Source organism: Scyliorhinus torazame, chromosome 19, assembly GCF_047496885.1.
Source record: "Scyliorhinus torazame isolate Kashiwa2021f chromosome 19, sScyTor2.1, whole genome shotgun sequence".
NCBI lineage: Eukaryota > Metazoa > Chordata > Chondrichthyes > Carcharhiniformes > Scyliorhinidae > Scyliorhinus > Scyliorhinus torazame.
In genome coordinates, this window is record NC_092725.1 from 27,311,558 (window position 1) to 27,331,522 (window position 19,965).

At 60.2% G+C, this 19,965-nt stretch overlaps 1 protein-coding gene across 1 annotated transcript in view; it reads right to left on the reverse strand.

The window, feature by feature from the left end:
- Positions 1-851: 851 nt before the first annotated feature.
- nfatc2ip (nuclear factor of activated T cells 2 interacting protein) overlaps positions 852-19,965 on the reverse strand; it is a 38,847-nt gene continuing 19,733 nt past the window's right edge. The window contains 4 exon segments of the mRNA XM_072484164.1: positions 852-1,298; positions 4,567-4,676; positions 16,072-16,216; positions 19,115-19,298. Coding sequence (XP_072340265.1) covers positions 1,131-1,298; positions 4,567-4,676; positions 16,072-16,216; positions 19,115-19,298 — 607 coding nt within the window. The 3' untranslated portion in view covers positions 852-1,130.

The window sequence follows — 19,965 nt, forward strand, 5'->3', positions numbered from 1 at the left end:
ATGTATAACACAGGCAGACACATAAACACTCAAAATCTGGGATTTGGCGATCTTTGTTCGACGGGGAGGTATTTAGGGAAAGGCCAGGATGTGATGGCCAGCTCTGGTTTCCCGAGGAGATGTCGGTGAGGTGACTTTGTGAAAGGAAGCTGCCAGGGGGACTTGCAGCAACTCTGACCCATCAACAATGAAGAGATAATGATGTTTTTCCAAACAGGGTAGGACAGGTCACAGAGTGAGTGTGCAGGATCGGCAGGAACTCACCGAGGCTCCTTCGACAGCACCGTCCAAATCCGCCACCTCTACCATCCAGAGGGACAAGGGCAGCAGACACATGGGCAACACCCACTGCCTGCAAGTTCCAAACCCCTCACTCGCCATCCTGACTGGGGAATACATCGGCCGTTCCTTCACTGTCGCAAGAGTCCCCGACACTGTGGTAACCACTGTGCCACCCCCACTGGTTGGAATCGATTGGGTCGTTGATTGAGTCCCGGTGTTGGCCATTCACTCTAGACTGAACTGTACTCGTGAACAAAAAGGATGTGAGTCGTCCAGAAGGCAGTGTGTGTGTGTGTGTGTGTGCGCGCGCGCGTGTGTATAACCAGGTTCATGCCAGCTACTTGAGTTCCAAGCATTGGCCATTTGGAGCAGTTTATTTTCTACCTGTGAAGTATTTGCTTGGGACACTGACCGGCCATCAGTTGCCACCCTGAACATGTGAGGATCTGACAGGAATGAATCTCCCGCCACCCCGCCCAAGGGTAGGAGCCAACATTTCCCCAGCGCGCTACCACGCGTGCAGACCTGGTATAGGAGCTCAGGATTAAAACAGCCACAATACAAACACAGCAAATAGAACATCTCTCTTTATGGAGAGCTTTGGAAACATATATATTCAGCTTCATTAGGTAGAAAGACGCCCTGTACAATTAATTACAAGCTATTGAAATCTGACACAAACCCGAGTGGAAGACACGGAGTGGCAGATCCCAGCAGCACTTCGACTGCAGGAGGCCTCTCAGGTCAGGCCTCCCATCAGCAGTTAATACGTGCCCACATCTGCCCCGACAGAAATGTTCCATCTTTTCCAATCCCACGCGCTGCCAGACACCATTCCTGGCCGGCACTCAGCAAGCGCACACCCGTACGTCAATAACATCCTCACTCTCCATATCGTTTTCCAGTGGGGTGCTGCTCTCCAATAACTCGGTGCCGTCAAAGTGGAAGGTCATTCGACTTCTCTGTAGTCCCATCTTGTTCTTATAGTCGTCCATAAGCCTCTTTAGAGACTCAGCCTGTCTCAGGAGGGGGAGAGAACAGATAGAAAGCGAGTTACTGACTGGAATCTAATCGAAGGGTTCGGGGTGGTTTATATATAGAATAACAGATACCCGGGGGTGAGTTACACACTGGAATCTAATCGAGGGGTTCGGGGTGGTTTATATATAGAATAACAGATACCCGGGGGTGAGTTACAGACTGGAATCTAATCGAGGGGTTCGGGGTGGTTTATATATAGAATAACAGATACCCGGGAGAGAGTTACAGACTGGAATCTAATCGAGGGGTTCGGGGTGGTTTATATATAGAATAACAGATACCTGGGAGTGAGTTACAGACTGGAATCTAATCGAGGGGTTCGGGGTGGTTTATATATAGAATAACAGATACCCGGGAGTGAGTTACAGACTGGAATCTAATCGAGGAGTTCGGGGTGGTTTATATATAGAATAACAGACACCCGGGAGTGAGTTACTGACTGGAATCTAATCGAGGGGTTCGGGGTGGTTTATATATAGAATAACAGATACCCGGGGGTGAGTTACCGACCGGAATCTAATCGAGGGGTTCGGGGGGGTTTATATATAGAATAACAGATACCCGGGAGTGAGTTACAGACCGGAATCTAATCGAGGGGTTCAGGGTGGTTCATATATAGAATAACAGATACCCGGGAGTGAGTTACAGACTGGAATCTAATCGAGGGGTTCAGGGTGGTTTATATATAGGATAACAGATACCCGGGAGTGAGTTACAGACTGGAATCTAATCGAGGGGTTCGGGTGGTTTATATATAGAATAACAGACACGCGGGAGTGAGTTACAGACTGGAATCTAATCGAGGGGTTCGGGGTGGTTTATATATAGAATAACAGATACCCGGGAGTGAGTTACAGACTGGAATCTAATCGAAGGGTTCGGGGGGGTTCATATATAGAATAACAGATACCCGGGGGTGAGTTACAGACTGGAATCTAATCGAGGGGTTCGGGGTGGTTTATATATAGAATAACAGGTACCCGGGAGTGAGTTACAGACTGGAATCTAATCGAGGGGTTCGGGTGGTTTATATATAGAATAACAGGTACCCGGGAGTGAGTTACAGACTGGAATCTAATCGAGGGGTTCGGGTGGTTTATATATAGAATAACAGATACCCGGGAGTGAATTACAGACTGGAATCTAATCGAGGGGTTCGGGGTGGTTTATATTTAGAATAACAGATACCCGGGAGTGAGTTACAGACTGGAATTTAATCGAGGGATTCAGGGTGGTTCATATATAGAATAACAGATACCCGGGAGTGAGATACAGACTGGAATCTAATCGAGGGGGTCGGGGTGGTTTATATATAGAATAACAGATACCCAGGAGTGAGTTACAGACTGGAATCTAATCGAGAGGTCCGGGGTGGTTTATATATAGAATAACAGATACCCGGGAGTGAGTTACAGACTGGAATCTAATCGAGGGATTCAGGGTGGTTTATATATAGAATAACAGATACCCGGGAGTGAGTTACAGACTGGAATTTAATCGAGGGATTCAGGGTGGTTTATATATAGAATAACAGATACCCGGGAGTGAGTTACAGACTGGAATTTAATCGAGGGATTCAGGGTGGTTTATATATAGAATAACAGATACCCGGGAGTGAGTTACAGACTGGAATCTAATCGAGGGATTTAGGGTGGTTTATATATAGAATAACAGATACCCGGGAGTGAGTTACAGACTGGAATCTAATTGAGGGGTTCGGGGGGGTTCATATATAGAATAACAGATACCCGGGAGTGAGTTACAGACTGAAATCTAATCGAGGGGTTCGGGTGGTTTATATATAGAATAACAGGTACCCGGGAGTGAGTTACAGACTGGAATCTAATCGAGGGGTTCGGGTGGTTTATATATAGAATAACAGATACGCGGGAGTGAGTTACAGACTGGAATCTAATCGAGGGGTTTGGAGTGGTTTATATATAGAATAACAGATACCCGGGAGTAAGTTACAGACTGGAATCTAATCGAGGGGCTCGGGGTGGTTTATATATAGAATAACAGATACCCGGGAGTGAGTTACAGACTGGAATCTAATCGAGGGGTTCGGGGTGGTTTATATATAGAATAACAGGTACCCGGGAGTGAGTTACAGACTGGAATCTAATCGAGGGGTTCGGGTGGTTTATATATAGAATAACAGGTACCCGGGAGTGAGTTACAGACTGGAATCTAATCGAGGGGTTCGGGGTGGTTTATATACAGAATAACAGATACCCGGGAGTGAGTTACAGACGAATCTAATCGAGGGGTTCGGAGTGGTTTATATACAGAATTACAGATACCCGGGAGTGAGTTACAGACTAGAATCTAATCGAGGGGTTCAGAGGGGTTTATATATTGAATAACAGATACCCGGGAGTGAGTTACAGACCAGAATCTAATCGAGGGGTTCGGGGTGATTTATATATAGAATAACAGATACCCGGGAGTGAGTTACAGACTGGAATCTAATCGAGGGGTTCGGGGTGGTTTATATATATAGAATAACAGATACCCGGGAGTGAGTTACAGACTGGAATCTAATCGAGGGGTTCGGGGTGGTTTATATATATATAGAATAACAGATACCCGGGAGTGAGTTACAGACTGGAATCTAATCGAGGGGTTCGGGGTGGTTTATATATATAGAATAACAGGTACACGGGAGTAGTTACAGACTGGAATCTAATCAAGGGGTTTGAGTGGTTATGTATATAACAACAGACACCCGGGTGTGGATTGCATACTGGAATCTAATTGAGAATTCAAAGTGCTTCTTTCACTTGTATTTCTCTGGATCTGATTACTCCACCCATCGCAAAGTTCTCCATATCTGCACTTTTAATCCAAATTGTTGTCTGTCCCTCTGCATGATTAAGCCTCACAATGTTATGATCACTACTCCCTAGTTGCCCTCCGACTGACCTTCTCCACTAGACCCCTCCATTGTCCGGGCTTCAATTCAGTACCAACTCCTTGCTCTTTGGACTGGAGGCTCCCTGCCTCGCTCACCGCCCCGGAAACCCATGGTGGGGTTAGTGTAACGGTTGGTAACCCCCCCCCCCCCCCCGCCATCCTCCTCCTCTTCCCCCCCCCCCCATCCTCCTCCTCCCCCCCCCCCCCCCCCCCCCCCCACCCCCACCACGCAGGCCTTCCCTCTGCACTCTTCACCTCAAAATGTCCCCACTTGATACTTGGGTTCCCCCTCATTCCCGTCTCCCTCCTGCAGTCATCCGGGCTGACCTTTCCAATGGTGATGAGTTGGAAGGAGTTTTTCTCCACTCCCCGCACCCTCAGGCAGATCTTGTCCTGAGGCAGGGACTGCTGAGCGGGAGCCGACAAGACGAAGCAATCTGCAGAAAATAAACAGAGAAGCAACAATGTCAGCAGAACACTCAGTCCTTGAGGAGGTGGGAGAACATGTGGGCAGGTTATTATTTCAGAGATAATGTTTGAGGTTGGGCCAAGATTCTCGCTGTCAAGAGGAGGCAAATGAAAAACGCTGGTCCTTCCTGATTGCAAAGACAGTGAACAGAAAATGGGAGGTCCAAAGGTTACTCCTCAAGTGGAGCCCAAATCCTGCGGACGCTCGCGGTCTGAAATAGAATTAAAAAATCAACACCGCCCCCTCCATCAGTGATGTACACACCGCCCCCCGCACCACCCCCTCCCTCGGTGATGTCCATACCGCGCCCCCCCACACACCGCCTACCCCACACCGACCCAACCTCAGTGATGACCACACCGCCCCCACACACACCCCCGACACCACCCCCTCCCTCGGTGATGTCCATACTGCCCCCCCCGCCCCCTCCCTCGGTGATGTCCATACCGCGCCCCCCCACACACCGCCTACCCCACACCGACCCAACCTCAGTGATGACCACACCGCCCCCACACCACCCCCCCACACCGCCCCCTCCCTCAGTGATGACCACACCGCCCCCCCCCACAGCGCTCCTTCCCTCAGTGATGACCACACCGCCCCCCCCCACACCGCCCCCTCCCTCAGTGATGACCAGACCGCCCCCCCCCCCACAGCGCTCCTTCCCTCAGTCATGACCACACCGCACCACCCCCAGACGGCCCCCTCCCTCAGTGATGACCACACCGCCCCCCCCACACGGCCCCCTCCTTCAGTGATGACCACACCGCCCCCCCCACACGGCCCCCTCCTTCAGTGATGACCACACCGCCCCCCCCCCCCACACCGCCCCCTCCCTCAGTCATGACCACACCGCACCACCCCCTCAGTGATGACCACACCGCCCCCCCCCCACACCGCCCCCTCCCTCAGTCATGACCACACCGCACCACCCCCTCAGTGATGACCACACCGCCCCCTCCCTCGGTGATGTCCAGACCGCCCCCCCCCCACACCGCCCCCTCCCTCGGTGATGTCCACACCGCGCCCCCCCCCACACCGCCCCCTCTCTGTGATGACCACACCGCCCCCTCCCTCAGTGATGACCACACCGCCCCCTCTCTGTGATGACCACACCGCCCCCTCCCCCAGTGATGACCACATCGCCCCCCTCACAGTGATGACCAAACCGCCCCCCTCCCACACACCACCCCTCCCTCAGTGATGACCACACCGCCCCCTCCCTCAGTGATGAACACACTGCCCCCCCCCACCGCCCCCTCCCTCAATGATGACCACACCGCCTCCCCCACACCATCCCCTCCCTCAATGATGACCACACCGCTCCCCCCAACACCGCCCCCTCCCTCTGTGATGTCCACACCACCCACTCCCTCGGTGATGACCACACGCCCCCCCCCCACACCGCCCCCTCCCTCAGTGATGACCACACCGCCCCCTCCCTCAGTGATGACGACGGCGCCCCCCCCACACCGCCCCCTCCCTCAGTGATGACCACACCGCCCCCCTCCCTCAGTGATGACCACACCGCCCCCCCCCCCACACCGCCCCCTCCCTCAGTGATGACCACACCGCCCCCCCCCCCACACCGCCCCCTCCCTCAGTGATGTCCACACCGCCCCCTCCCTCAGTGATGTCCACACCGCCCCCTCCCTCAGTGATGACCGCACCGCCCCTCCCTCAGTGATGTCCACACCGCCCCCTCCCTCAGTGATGACCACACCGCCCCCCTCCCTCAGTGATGTCCACACCGCCCCCTCCCTCAGTGATGACCACACCGCCCCCTCCCTCAGTGATGTCCACACCGCCCCCTCCCTCAGTGATGACCACACCGCCCCCCTCCCTCAGTGATGTCCACACCGCCCCCTCCCTCAGTGATGACCACACCGCCCCCTCCCTCAGTGATGTCCACACCGCCCACTCCCTCAGTGATGTCCACACCGCCCCCTCCCTCAGTGATGACCACACCGCCCCCTCCCTCAGTGATGTCCACACCGCCCCCTCCCTCAGTGATGACCACACCGCCCCCCACACCACCCCCTCCCTCAGTGATGACCGCACCGCCCCCTCCCTCAATGATGACCACACCGCCCCCACACACCACCCCCTCCCTCAGTGATGACCACACCGCCCCCCCCCACCCACAGTGATGACCACACCGCCCCCCCCCACCCACAGTGATGACCACACCGCCCCCCCCACTCCGCCCACTCCCTCAGTGTTAACCACACCGCCCCCTCCCTCAGTGATGTCCACACCGCCCCCCCCACACCGCCGCCTCCCTCAGTGATGTCCACACCGCCCCCTCCCTCAGTGATGACCACACCGCCCCCTCCCTCAGTGATGACCACACCGCCCCCTCCCTCAGTGATGACCACACCGCCCCCTCCCTCAGTGATGACCACACCGCCCCCTCCCTCAGTGATGTCCACACCGCCCCCTCCCTCAATGATGACCACACCGCCCCCTCCCTCAGTGATGTCCACACCACCACCCCCACACCGCCCCCTCCCTCAGTGATGCCCACACCGCCCCCTCCCTCAGTGATGTCCACACCACCACCCCCACACCGCCCCCTCCCTCAGTGATGCCCACACCACCCCCCCCACACCGCCCCATCCCTCAGTGATGCCCACACCGCCCCCTCCCTCAGTGATGTCCACACCACCCCCTCCCTCAGTGATGACACCGCCCCCTCCCTCAGTGATGTCCACACCACCCCCCCCACACCGCCCCATCCCTCAGTGATGCCCACACCGCCCCCTCCCTCAGTGATGTCCACACCACCCCCCCCACACCGCCCCATCCCTCAGTGATGCCCACACCGCCCCCTCCCTCAGTGATGCCCACACCGCCCCATCCCTCAGTGATGCCCACACCGCCCCCTCCCTCAGTGATGTCCACACCACCCCCTCCCTCAGTGATGACACCGCCCCCTCCCTCAGTGATGTCCACACCACCCCCCCCACACCGCCCCATCCCTCAGTGATGCCCACACCGCCCCCTCCCTCAGTGATGACACCGCCCCCTCCCTCAGTGATGTCCACACCACCCCCCCCACACCGCCCCCTCCCTCAGTGATGCCCACACCGCCCCCTCCCTCAGTGATGACACCGCCCCCTCCCTCAGTGATGACCACACCGCCCCCTCCCTCAGTGATGCCGACACCGCCCCCTCCCGCAGTGATGACCACACCGCCCCCTCCCTCAGTGATGCCGACACCGCCCCCTCCCTCAGTGATGCCGACACCGCCCCCTCCCTCAGTGATGACACCGCCCCCTCCCTCAGTGATGACCACACCGCCCCCTCCCTCAGTGATGTCCACACCGCCCCCTCCCTCAGTGATGCCCACACCGCCCCCTCCCTCAGTGATGACACCGCCCCCTCCCTCAGTGATGACCACACCGCCCCCCCCCACACCGTCCCCTCCCTCAGTGATGTCCGCACCGCCCCCTCCCTCAGTGATGACCACACCGCCCCCCCTCAGTGATGACCACACCGCCCCCTCCCTCAGTGATGACCACACCGCCCCCCCCCACACCGCCCCCTCCCTCAGTGATGACCGCACCGCCCCTCCCTCAGTGATGACCACACCGCCCCCCCCTCAGTGATGACCACACCGCCCCCCCCCCCACACCGCCCCCTCCCTCAGTGTTAACCACACCGCCCCCTCCCTCAGTGATGACCACACCGCCCCCTCCCTCAGTGATGACCGCACCGCCCCTCCCTCAGTGATGACCACACCGCCCCCTCCCTCAGTGATGACCACACCGCCCCCTCCCTCAGTGATGTCCAGACCACCCCCTCCCTCAGTGATGACCACACCGCCCCCTCCCTCAGTGATGACCACACCGCCCCCCCTCAGTGATGACCACACCGCTCCCTCCGTCAGTGATGTCCAGACCACCCCCTCCCTCAGTGATGACACCGCCCCCCCCCCACACCGCCCCCTCCCTCAGTGATGTCCACACCACCACCCCCACACCGCCCCCTCCCTCAGTGATGTCCACACCACCACCCCCACACCGCCCCCTCCCTCAGTGATGCCCACACCGCCCCCTCCCTCAGTGATGTCCACACCACCACCCCCACACCGCCCCCTCCCTCAGTGATGCCCACACCACCCCCTCCCTCAGTGATGACACCGCCCCCTCCCTCAGTGATGTCCACACCACCCCCCCCCACACCGCCCCATCCCTCAGTGATGCCCACACCGCCCCCCCCACACCGCCCCCTCCCTCAGTGATGTCCACACCGCCCCCCCCACACCGCCCCCTCCCTCAGTGATGACCACACCGTCCCCCCCCACACCACCCCCTCCCTCAGTGATGACCACACCACCCCCTCCCTCAGTGATGACCACACCGTCCCCCCCCCACACCACCCCCTCCCTCAGTGATGACACCGCCCCCTCCCTCAGTGATGTCCACACCACCCCCCCCCCTCAGTGATGTCCACACCACCCCCTCCCTCAGTGATGCCCACACCGCCCCCTCCCTCAGTGATGACCACACCGTCCCCCCCCACACCACCCCCTCCCTCAGTGATGACACCGCCCCTCCCTCAGTGATGACCACACCGCCCCCCCTCAGTGATGACCACACCACCCCCTCCCTCAGTGATGACCACACCGCCCCCTCCCTCAGTGATGACCACACCGCCCCCTCCCTCAGTGATGTCCACACCGCCCCCTCCCTCAGTGATGACCACACCGCCCCCTCCCTCAGTGATGACCACACCGCCCCCTCCCTCAGTGATGACCACACCGCCCCCTCCCTCAGTGATGACCACACCGCCCCCTCCCTCAGTGATGACCACACCGCCCCCTCCCTCAGTGATGTCCACACCGCCCCCTCCCTCAGTGATGTCCACACCGCCCCCTCCCTCAGTGATGACACCGCCCCCTCCCTCAGTGATGTCCACACCACCCCCTCCCACAGTGATGACACCGCCCCCTCCCTCAGTGATGTCCAAAACTGCCCCCTCCCTCAGTGATGCCGACACCGCCCCCCCCACACCGCCCCCTCCCTCAGTGATGACACCGCCCCCTCCCTCAGTGCTGCCCACACCGCCCCCCCCACACCGCCCCCTCCCTCAGTGATGCCCACACCGCCCCCTCCCTCAGTGATGCCCACACCGCCCCCACCCTCAGTGATGCCCACACCGCCCCCACCCTCAGTGCTGCCCACACCGCCCCCTCCCTCAGTGCTGCCCACACCGCCCCCCCCACACCGCCCCCTCCCTCAGTGATGCCCACACCGCCCCCTCCCTCAGTGATGCCCACACCGCCCCCTCCCTCAGTGATGCCCACACCGCCCCCACCCTCAGTGATGCCCACACCACCCCCTCCCACAGTGATGACACCGCCCCCTCCCTCAGTGATGACACCGCCCCCTCCCTCAGTGATGCCGACACCGCCCCCCCCACACCGCCCCCTCCCTCAGTGATGACACCGCCCCCTCCCTCAGTGATGACACCGCCCCCTCCCTCAGTGATGTCCACACCGCCCCCCCTCCCTCAGTGATGCCCACACCGCCCCCCCCACACCGCCCCCTCCCTCAGTGATGCCCACACCGCCCCCTCCCTCAGTGATGCCCACACCGCCCCCTCCCTCAGTGATGCCCACACCGCCCCCTCCCTCAGTGATGACCACACCGCCCCCAGCCTCAGTGATGACACCACCCCCTCCCTCAGTGATGTCCACACCGCCCCCTCCCTCAGTGATGCCCACACCGCCCCCTCCCTCAGTGATGCCCACACCGCCCCCACCCTCAGTGATGACACCACCCCCTCCCTCAGTGATGTCCACACCGCCCCCTCCCTCAGTGATGCCCACACCGCCCCCTCCCTCAGTGATGACCACACCGCCCCCTCCCTCAGTGATGACCACACCGCCCCCACCCTCAGTGATGACACCACCCCCTCCCTCAGTGATGTCCACACCACCCCCTCCCTCAGTGATGCCCACACCGCCCCCTCCCTCAGTGATGACCACACCGCCCCCTCCCTCAGTGATGCCCACACCGCCCCCACCCTCAGTGATGACACCGCCCCCACCCTCAGTGATGACACCGCCCCCTCCCTCAGTGATGACCACACCGCCCCCTCCCTCAGTGATGTCCACACCGCCCCCTCCCTCAGTGATGACCACACCGCCCCCTCCCTCAGTGATGACCACACCGCCCCCTCCCTCAGTGATGACCACACCGCCCCCCTCACACCGCCCCCTCCCTCAGTGATGCCCACACCGCCCCCTCCCTCAGTGATGACCACACCGCCCCCTCCCTCAGTGATGACCACACCGCCCCCTCCCTCAGTGATGACCACACCGCCCCCTCCCTCAGTGATGACCACACCGCCCCCCCCCACACCGCCCCCCTCCCTCAGTGATGACCGCACCGCCCCTCCCTCAGTGATGACCACACCGCCCCCCCTCAGTGATGACCACACCACCCCCTCCCTCAGTGATGACACCGCCCCCTCCCTCAGTGATGTCCACACCGCCCCCTCCCTCAGTGATGCCCACACCGCCCCCCCACAGCGCCCCCTCCCTCAGTGATGCCCACACCGCCCCCTCCCTCAGTGATGACCACACCGCCCCCTCCCTCAGTGATGACCACACCGCCCCCTCCCTCAGTGATGCCCACACCGCCCCCTCCCTCAGTGATGACCACACCGCCCCCTCCCTCAGTGATGACCACACCGCCCCCTCCCTCAGTGATGACCACACCGCCCCCTCCCTCAGTGATGCCCACACCGCCCCCTCCCTCAGTGATGACCACACCGCCCCCTCCCTCAGTGATAACCACACCGCCCCCTCCCTCAGTGATGACCACACCGCCCCCTCCCTCAGTGATGCCCACACCGCCCCCACCCTCAGTGATGACACCGCCCCCTCCCTCAGTGATGACCACACCGCCCCCTCCCTCAGTGATGCCCACACCGCCCCCTCCCTCAGTGATGCCCACACCGCCCCCTCCCTCAGTGATGACCACACCGCCCCCACCCTCAGTGATGACACCACCCCCTCCCTCAGTGATGTCCACACCGCCCCCTCCCTCAGTGATGCCGACACCGCCCCCTCCCTCAGTGATGACCACACCGCCCCCTCCCTCAGTGATGACCACACCGCCCCCTCCCTCAGTGATGACCACACCGCCCCCACCCTCAGTGATGACACCAACCCCTCCCTCAGTGATGTCCACACCGCCCCCTCCCTCAGTGATGCCCACACCGCCCCCTCCCTCAGTGATGACCACACCGCCCCCTCCCTCAGTGATGCCCACACCGCCCCCACCCTCAGTGATGACACCGCCCCCACCCTCAGTGATGACACCGCCCCCTCCCTCAGTGATGACCACACCGCCCCCTCCCTCAGTGATGTCCACACCGCCCCCTCCCTCAGTGATGACCACACCGCCCCCTCCCTCAGTGATGACCACACCGCCCCCCTCCCTCAGTGATGACCACACCGCCCCCCCTCACACCGCCCCCTCCCTCAGTGATGCCCACACCGCCCCCTCCCTCAGTGATGACCACACCGCCCCCTCCCTCAGTGATGACCACACCGCCCCCTCCCTCAGTGATGACCACACCGCCCCCCCCCACACCGCCCCCTCCCTCAGTGATGACCGCACCGCCCCTCCCTCAGTGATGACCACACCGCCCCCCCTCAGTGATGACCACACCACCCCCTCCCTCAGTGATGACACCGCCCCCCTCCCTCAGTGATGTCCACACCGCCCCCTCCCTCAGTGAAGCCCACACCGCCCCCCCCCACAGCGCCCCCTCCCTCAGTGATGCCCACACCGCCCCCTCCCTCAGTGATGCCCACACCGCCCCCACCCTCAGTGATGACACCACCCCCTCCCTCAGTGATGTCCACACCGCCCCCTCCCTCAGTGATGACCACACCGCCCCCTCCCTCAGTGATGACCACACCGCCCCCTCCCTCAGTGATGACCACACCGCCCCCTCCCTCAGTGATGCCCACACCGCCCCCTCCCTCAGTGATGCCCACACCGCCCCCTCCCTCAGTGATGACCACACCGCCCCCTCCCTCAGTGATGACCACACCGCCCCCTCCCTCAGTGATGACCACACCGCCCCCTCCCTCAGTGATGACCACACCGCCCCCTCCCTCAGTGATGACCACACCGCCCCCTCCCTCAGTGATGCCCACACCGCCCCCACCCTCAGTGATGACACCGCCCCCTCCCTCAGTGATGACCACACCGCCCCCTCCCTCAGTGATGACCACACCGCCCCCTCCCTCAGTGATGTCCACACCGCCCCCTCCCTCAGTGATGACCACACCGCCCCCTCCCTCAGTGATGACCACACCGCCCCCTCCCTCAGTGATGACCACACCTCCCCCCCCCACACCGCCCCCTCCCTCAGTGATGCCCACACCGCCCCCCTCCCTCAGTGATGACCACACCGCCCCCTCCCTCAGTGATGACCACACCGCCCCCTCCCTCAGTGATGACCACACCGCCCCCTCCCTCAGTGATGACCACACCGCCCCCTCCCTCAGTGATGACCACACCGCCCCACCCACACCGCCCCCTCCCTCAGTGATGACCGCACCGCCCCTCCCTCAGTGATGACCACACCGCCCCCCCTCAGTGATGACCACACCGCCCCCCCCTCAGTGATGACCACACCGCCCCCTCCCTCAGTGATGACCACACCGCCCCCCCACTCCGCCCCCTCCCTCAGTGTTAACCACACCGCCCCCTCCCTCAGTGATGACCACACCGCCCCCCCCCACACCGCCCCCTCCCTCAGTGATGACCGCACCGCCCCTCCCCAGTGATGACCACACCGCCCCCCCTCAGTGATGACCACACCGCCCCCCCCACACCGCCCCCTCCCTCAGTGATGACCGCACCGCCCCTCCCTCAGTGATGACCACACCGCCCCCCCTCAGTGATGACCACACCGCCCCCCCACTACGCCCCCTCCCTCAGTGTTAACCACAGCGCCCCCTCCCTCAGTGTTAACCACAGCGCCCCCTCCCTCAGTGATGTCCACACCGCCCTCTCCTCAGTGATGACCACACCGCCCCCTCCCTCAGTGATGTCCACACCGCCCCCCTCCCTCAGTGATGACCACACCGCCCTCTCCCTCAGTGATGTCCACACCGGCCCCCTCCCTCAGTGATGTCCACACCGCCCCCCCTCCCTCAGTGATGACCGCACTGCCCCCTCCCTCAGTGATGACCACACCGCCCCCCTCCCTCAGTGATGACCACACCACCCCCCTCCCTCAGTGATGACCACACCGCCCCCTCCCTCAGTGATGACCACACCGTCCCACCCCCACACCGCCCCCCTCCCTCAGTGATGACCACACCGCCCCCACCCCCCACACCGCCCCCTCCCTCAGTGATGTCCACACCGCCCCCTCCCTCAGTGATGTCCACACCGCCCCCCTCCCTCAGTGATGTCCACACCACCCCCTCCCTCAGTGATGTCCACACCGCCCCCTCCCTCAGTGATGACCACACCGTCCCACCCCCCACACCGCCCCCTCCCTCAGTGATGACCACACCGCCCCCACCCCCCACACCGCCCCCTCCCTCAATGATGTCCACACCGCCCCCTCCCTCAGTGATGTCCACACCACCCCCTCCCTCAGTGATGACCACAACACCCCCCACACCGCCCCCCTCCCTCAGTGATGACCACACCACCACCCCCCGCACCACCCCCTCCCTCAGTGATGTCCACACTGCCCCCTCCCTCAGTGATGCCCACACCGCCTCCACCCTCAGTGATGTCCACACCGCCCCCTCCCTCAGTGATGACCACACCGCCCCCCTCCTTCAGTGATGCCCACACCGCCCCCACCCTCAGTGATGTCCACACCGCCCCCTCCCTCAGTGATGACCACACCGCCCCCTCCCTCAGTGATGACCACACCGCCCCCCCCCACACCGCCCCCTCCCTCAGTGATGACCACACCGTCCCCCCCCACACCGCCCCCTCCCTCAGTGATGACCACACCGCCCCCTCCCTCAGTGATGACCACACCGCCACCCCCCACACCGCCCCCCTCCCTCAGTGATGACCACACCGCCCCCTCCCTCAGTGATGACCACACCGCCCCCTCCCTCAGTGATGTCCACACCGCCCCCTCCCTCAGTGATGACCACACCGCCTCCTCCCCCCACACCGCCCCCTCCCTCAGTGATGTCCACACCGCCCCCTCCCTCAGTGATGACCACACCGCCCCCACCCCCACATCGCCCCCTTCCTCAGTGATGTCCACACCACCCCCTCCCTCAGTGATGACCACACCGCCCCCACCCCCCACACCGCCCCCTCCCTCAGTGATGTCCACACCGCCCCCTCCCTCAGTGATGACCACACCGCCCCCTCCCTCACTGATGACCGCACCGCCCCCTCCCTCAGTGATGACCACACCGCCCCCCCCCCCACACCACCCCCTCCCTCAGTGATGTCCACACCGCCCCCTCCCTCAGTGATGACCACACCGCCCACTCCCTCAGTGATGACCACACCGCCCCCCTCCCTCAGTGATGACCACACCGCCCCCTCCCTCAGTGATGACCACAGCGCCCCCTCCCTCAGTGATGCCCACACCGCCCCCTCCCTCAGTGATGACTACACTCCCCCCCACACCGCCCCCTCCCTCCGTGATGACCACACCGCTCCCCCACACCGCCCCCTCCCTCGGTGATGTCCACATTGTTATGGGCCAGGGTTCAGAGAACCCCAAAGTGTATCATGGAGTTGACCCACAACTTTTAATAGATTGTGGTATGGGGAGCACACGGCCCACTCTACAGGTGTGGGACGGCAGAAATGGAAAAGTATTTTTTAAAGCAAAACAATGTTTATCCTATGAACTCAAGTTAACCTTTTTGAAACATACAGTGAACATCTTAGCAACCATCAATTCAGATACAATCCCCAAAGAATACAACACTAAGTAATCCTTAATAACTTCCCAAACAACACCCAGAAGACAGAAGAAACACCTTTTACCAGAAGCACATCAGGTTTATATTCACCACTGAAAACATTTATAATTCTGAATTCACCAAATGATCAAGAGATAGTATTTTCATGGCAGAGAGATCAACAGTACACCTGCTCTGTCTGGCTTCAGCTCCAACACTGAAAACGAAACTAAAACACACCCTGCAGCAAACAGCCTAAAACGAAAGTAAAAAGCTGACAGACAGCCCAGCTCCACCCACACTCTGACATCACTGATAAACACCCATTTCTTAAAAGTACTCTCACATGACAACATCGCCCCCCTCCCTCAGTGATGTCCACACCACCCCCTCCCTCAGTGGTGTCCACACCACCCCCGAGGACTCGACTCACCCAGAATGTCGGCCACACTGATATTCTGAGACTCCGGAGTCTCCGAGCTCAACACTTCCACATCCTTCAGCAGCATGAGAAGCCGAGCAGAGTCCACCCCCAGTCTGTCTGCCACGTAGTCTGTCACCTTCTGCAGGCGGTCCGTCTGCCAGAGAGAGAGAGAGAGAGAGAGAGAGAAAAGGGGGTGGGTCAAGAAGTGGAGAGTGGGATGAAGGGGAGATGAAGAAAGGGCGGGGAAGAGGGGGAAAGATTGGAGGATGGAGAGGGCGTGGGAGAAATGCAGGGAGTGAGTGTTACAAACAGAACAAGCGCAATCCTGGTCAGCACAATTAATACTGGGCTATGGAGAGAGCAGGGCAGTGGGATTAGTTTGGGGTTGATACAGGGCTATGGAGAGAGCAGGGCAGTGGGATTAGTTTGGGGTTGATACAGGGCTATGGAGAGAGTGTGGCAGTGGGATTAGTTTGGGTTTGATACAGGGCTATGGGGAGAGAGCGGGGCAGTGGGATTAGTTTCGGGATTGACACAGGGCTATGGGGGGAGAGCGGGGCAGTGGGATTAGTTTGGGGATTGACACAGGGCTATGGGGGGAGAGTGGGGCAGTGGGATTAGTTTGGGATTGATACAGGGCTATGGGGAGAGAGCGGTGCAGTTGGATTAGTTTGGGTTTGATACAGGGCTATGGGGAGAGAGTGAGGCAGTGGGATTAGTTTGTGATTGATACAGGGCTATGGGGAGAGTGCGGGGCAGTGGGATTAGTTTGGGATTGATACAGGGCTATGGGGGGGGAGAGTGGGGCAGTGGGATTAGTTTGGGTTTGATACAGGGCTATGGGGAGAGAGCGGGGCAGTGGGATTAGTTTGGGATTGATACAGGGCTATGGGGAGAGAGTGGGGCAGTGGGATTAGTTTGGGGATTATTACAGGGCTATGGGGAGAGAGCGGGACAGTGGGATTAGTTTGGGATTGATACAGGGCTATGGGGAGAGTGCGGGGTAGTGGGATTAGTTTGGGGTTGATACAGGGCTATGGAGAGAGTGTGGCAGTGGGATTAGTTTGGGTTTGATACAGGGCTATGGGGAGAGAGTGGGGCAGTGGGATTAGTTTGGGGATTATTACAGGGCTATGGGGAGAGAGTGGGGCAGTGGGATTAGTTTGGGGATTGATACAGGGCTATGGGGAGAGAGGGGGGCAATGTGATTAGTTTGGGACTGATACAGGGCTACGGGGAGAGAGTGGGGGCAGTGGGATTAGTTTGGGGATTGATGCAGGGCTATGGGGAGAGAGTGGGGCAGTGGGATTAGTTTGGGTTTGATACAGGGCTATGGGGAGAGAGTGGGGCAGTGGGATTAGTTTGGGGATTATTACAGGGCTATGGGGAGAGAGCGGGACAGTGGGATTAGTTTGGGATTGATACAGGGCTATGGGGAGAGTGCGGGGCAGTGGGATTAGTTTGGGGTTGATACAGGGCTATGGAGAGAGTGTGGCAGTGGGATTAGTTTGGGTTTGATACAGGGCTATGGGGAGAGAGTGGGGCAGTGGGATTAGTTTGGGTTTGATACAGGGCTATGGGGAGAGAGTGGGGCAGTGGGATTAGTTTGGGGATTATTACAGGGCTATGGGGAGAGAGTGGGGCAGTGGGATTAGTTTGGGGATTGATACAGGGCTATGGGGAGAGAGGGGGGCAATGTGATTAGTTTGGGACTGATACAGGGCTATAGGGAGAGAGCGGGGCAGTGGGATTAGTTTGGGGATTAATACAGGGCTATGGGGGGAGAGCGGGACAGTGGGATTAGTTTGGGGTTGATACAGGGCAATGGGGAGAGCAGGGCAGTGGGATTAGTTTGGGATTGATACAGGGCTATGGGGAGAGAGCGGGGCAGTGGGATAAGTTTGGGGTTGATATAGGGCTCTGGGGAGAGAGCGGGGCAGTGGGATTAGTTTGGGGTTGATACAGGGCTATGGGGAGAGCGGGGCAGTGAGATTAGTTTGGGATTGATACAGGGCTATGGGGGGAGAGCGGGACAGTGGGATTAGTTTGGGGTTGATACAGGGCTATGGGGAGAGAGTGTGGCAGTGGGATTAGTTTGGGATTGACACAGGGCTATGGGGAGAGAGTGGGGCAGTGGGATTAGTTTGGGATTGATACAGGGCTATGGGGAGAGAGCGGGACAGTGGGATTAGTTTGGGGTTGATACAGGGCTATGGGGGAGAGCGGGGCAGTGGGATTAGTTTGGGTTTGATACAGGGCTATGTGGGGAGAGCGGGACAGTGGGATTAGTTTGGGATTGATACAGGGCAATGGGGAGAGCGGGGCAGTGGGATTAGTTTGGGGTTGATACAGGGCTATGGGGAGAGAGCGGGGCAGTGGGATTAGTTTGGGATTGATACAGGGCTATGGGGAGAGAGTGGGGCAGTGGGATTACGTTGGGGATTGATACAGGGCTATGGGGAGAGAGTGGGGCAGTGGGATTAGTTTCGGGTTGATACAGGGTTATGGGGAGAGTGCGGGGCAGTGGGATTAGTTTGGGATTGATACAGGGCTATGGGGAGAGAGCGGGCCAGTGGGATTAGCTTGGGATTGATACAGGGCTATGGGGAGAGAGTGGGGCAGTGGGATTAGTTTGGGGTTGATACAGGGTTATGGGGAGAGTGCGGGGCAGTGGGATTAGTTTGGGATCAATACAGGGCAATGGGGAGAGAGCGGGGCAGTGGGATTAGTTTGGGGATTGATACAGGGCTATGGGGAGAGAGCGGGGCAGTGGGATTAGTTTGGGGATTGATACAGGGCTATGGGGAGAGAGCGGGGCAGTGGGATTAGTTTGGGATTGATACAGGGCTATGGGGAGAGAGCGGGGCAGTGGGATTAGTTTGGGGATTGATACAGGGCTATGGGGAGAGAGCGGGGCAGTGGGATTAGTTTGGGGATTGATACAGGGCAATTTGGAGAGAGCGGGGCAGTGGGATTAGTTTGGGGATTGATACAGGGCTATGGGGAGATAGAGGGGCAGTGGGATTAGTTTGGATTGATACAATTGATTTACCATCCTCATGGGAACACGGTAGATGTGGCCCCGACACCGGACCTTGACGGTAATCTCCCGCGGTGTTCTCGGTGCTGCCGGTGACACACCCACCAGAATCACATCATCAGACTCACAGTGGACCCTGCCCTGCAGTGGTGGTGAGCGGAGAGCCTCAAGAGCCTTCAGGTTTCTGTCTGCTTCCCTGTGACCGTGCGAGAGGGGGCGGGGAACGAGGGGGGGGCCAACGGGGAACGAGGGGGGTCAAAGAGGGGGGAACGAGGGGTCAAAGAGGGGGGAACGAGGGGTCAAAGAGGGGGGAACGAGGGGTCAAAGAGGGGGGAACGAGGGGTCAAAGAGGGGGGAACGAGGGGTCAAAGAGGGGGGAACGAGGGGTCAAAGAGGGGGGAACGAGTGGTCAAAGAGGGGGGAACGAGGGGTCAAAGAGGGGGGAACGAGGGGTCAAGGAGGGGGGAACGAGGGGTCGAGGGGGGAACGAGGGGTCAAGGAGGGGGGAACGAGGGGTCAAGGAGGGGGGATCGAGGGGTCAAGGAGGGGGGTCAAGGAGGGGGGATCGAGGGGTCAAGGAGGGGGTCAAAGAGGTCAAAGCGGGGGGAGGGGTCAAAGAGGGGGAGGGGTCAAAGAGGGGGAGGGGTCAAAGGGGGGAGGGGTCAAAGGGGGGGAGGTGTCAAAGGGGGGAGGGGTCAAAGGGGGCGAGGGGTCAAAGGGGGCGAGGGGTCAAAGGGGGCGAGGGGTCAAAGGGGGCGAGGGGTCAAAGGGGGGGGAGGGGTCAAAGGGGGGGAGGGGTCAAAGGGGGGGAGGGGTCAAAGGGGGGGAGGGGTCAAAGGGGGGGAGGGGTCAAAGGGGGGGAG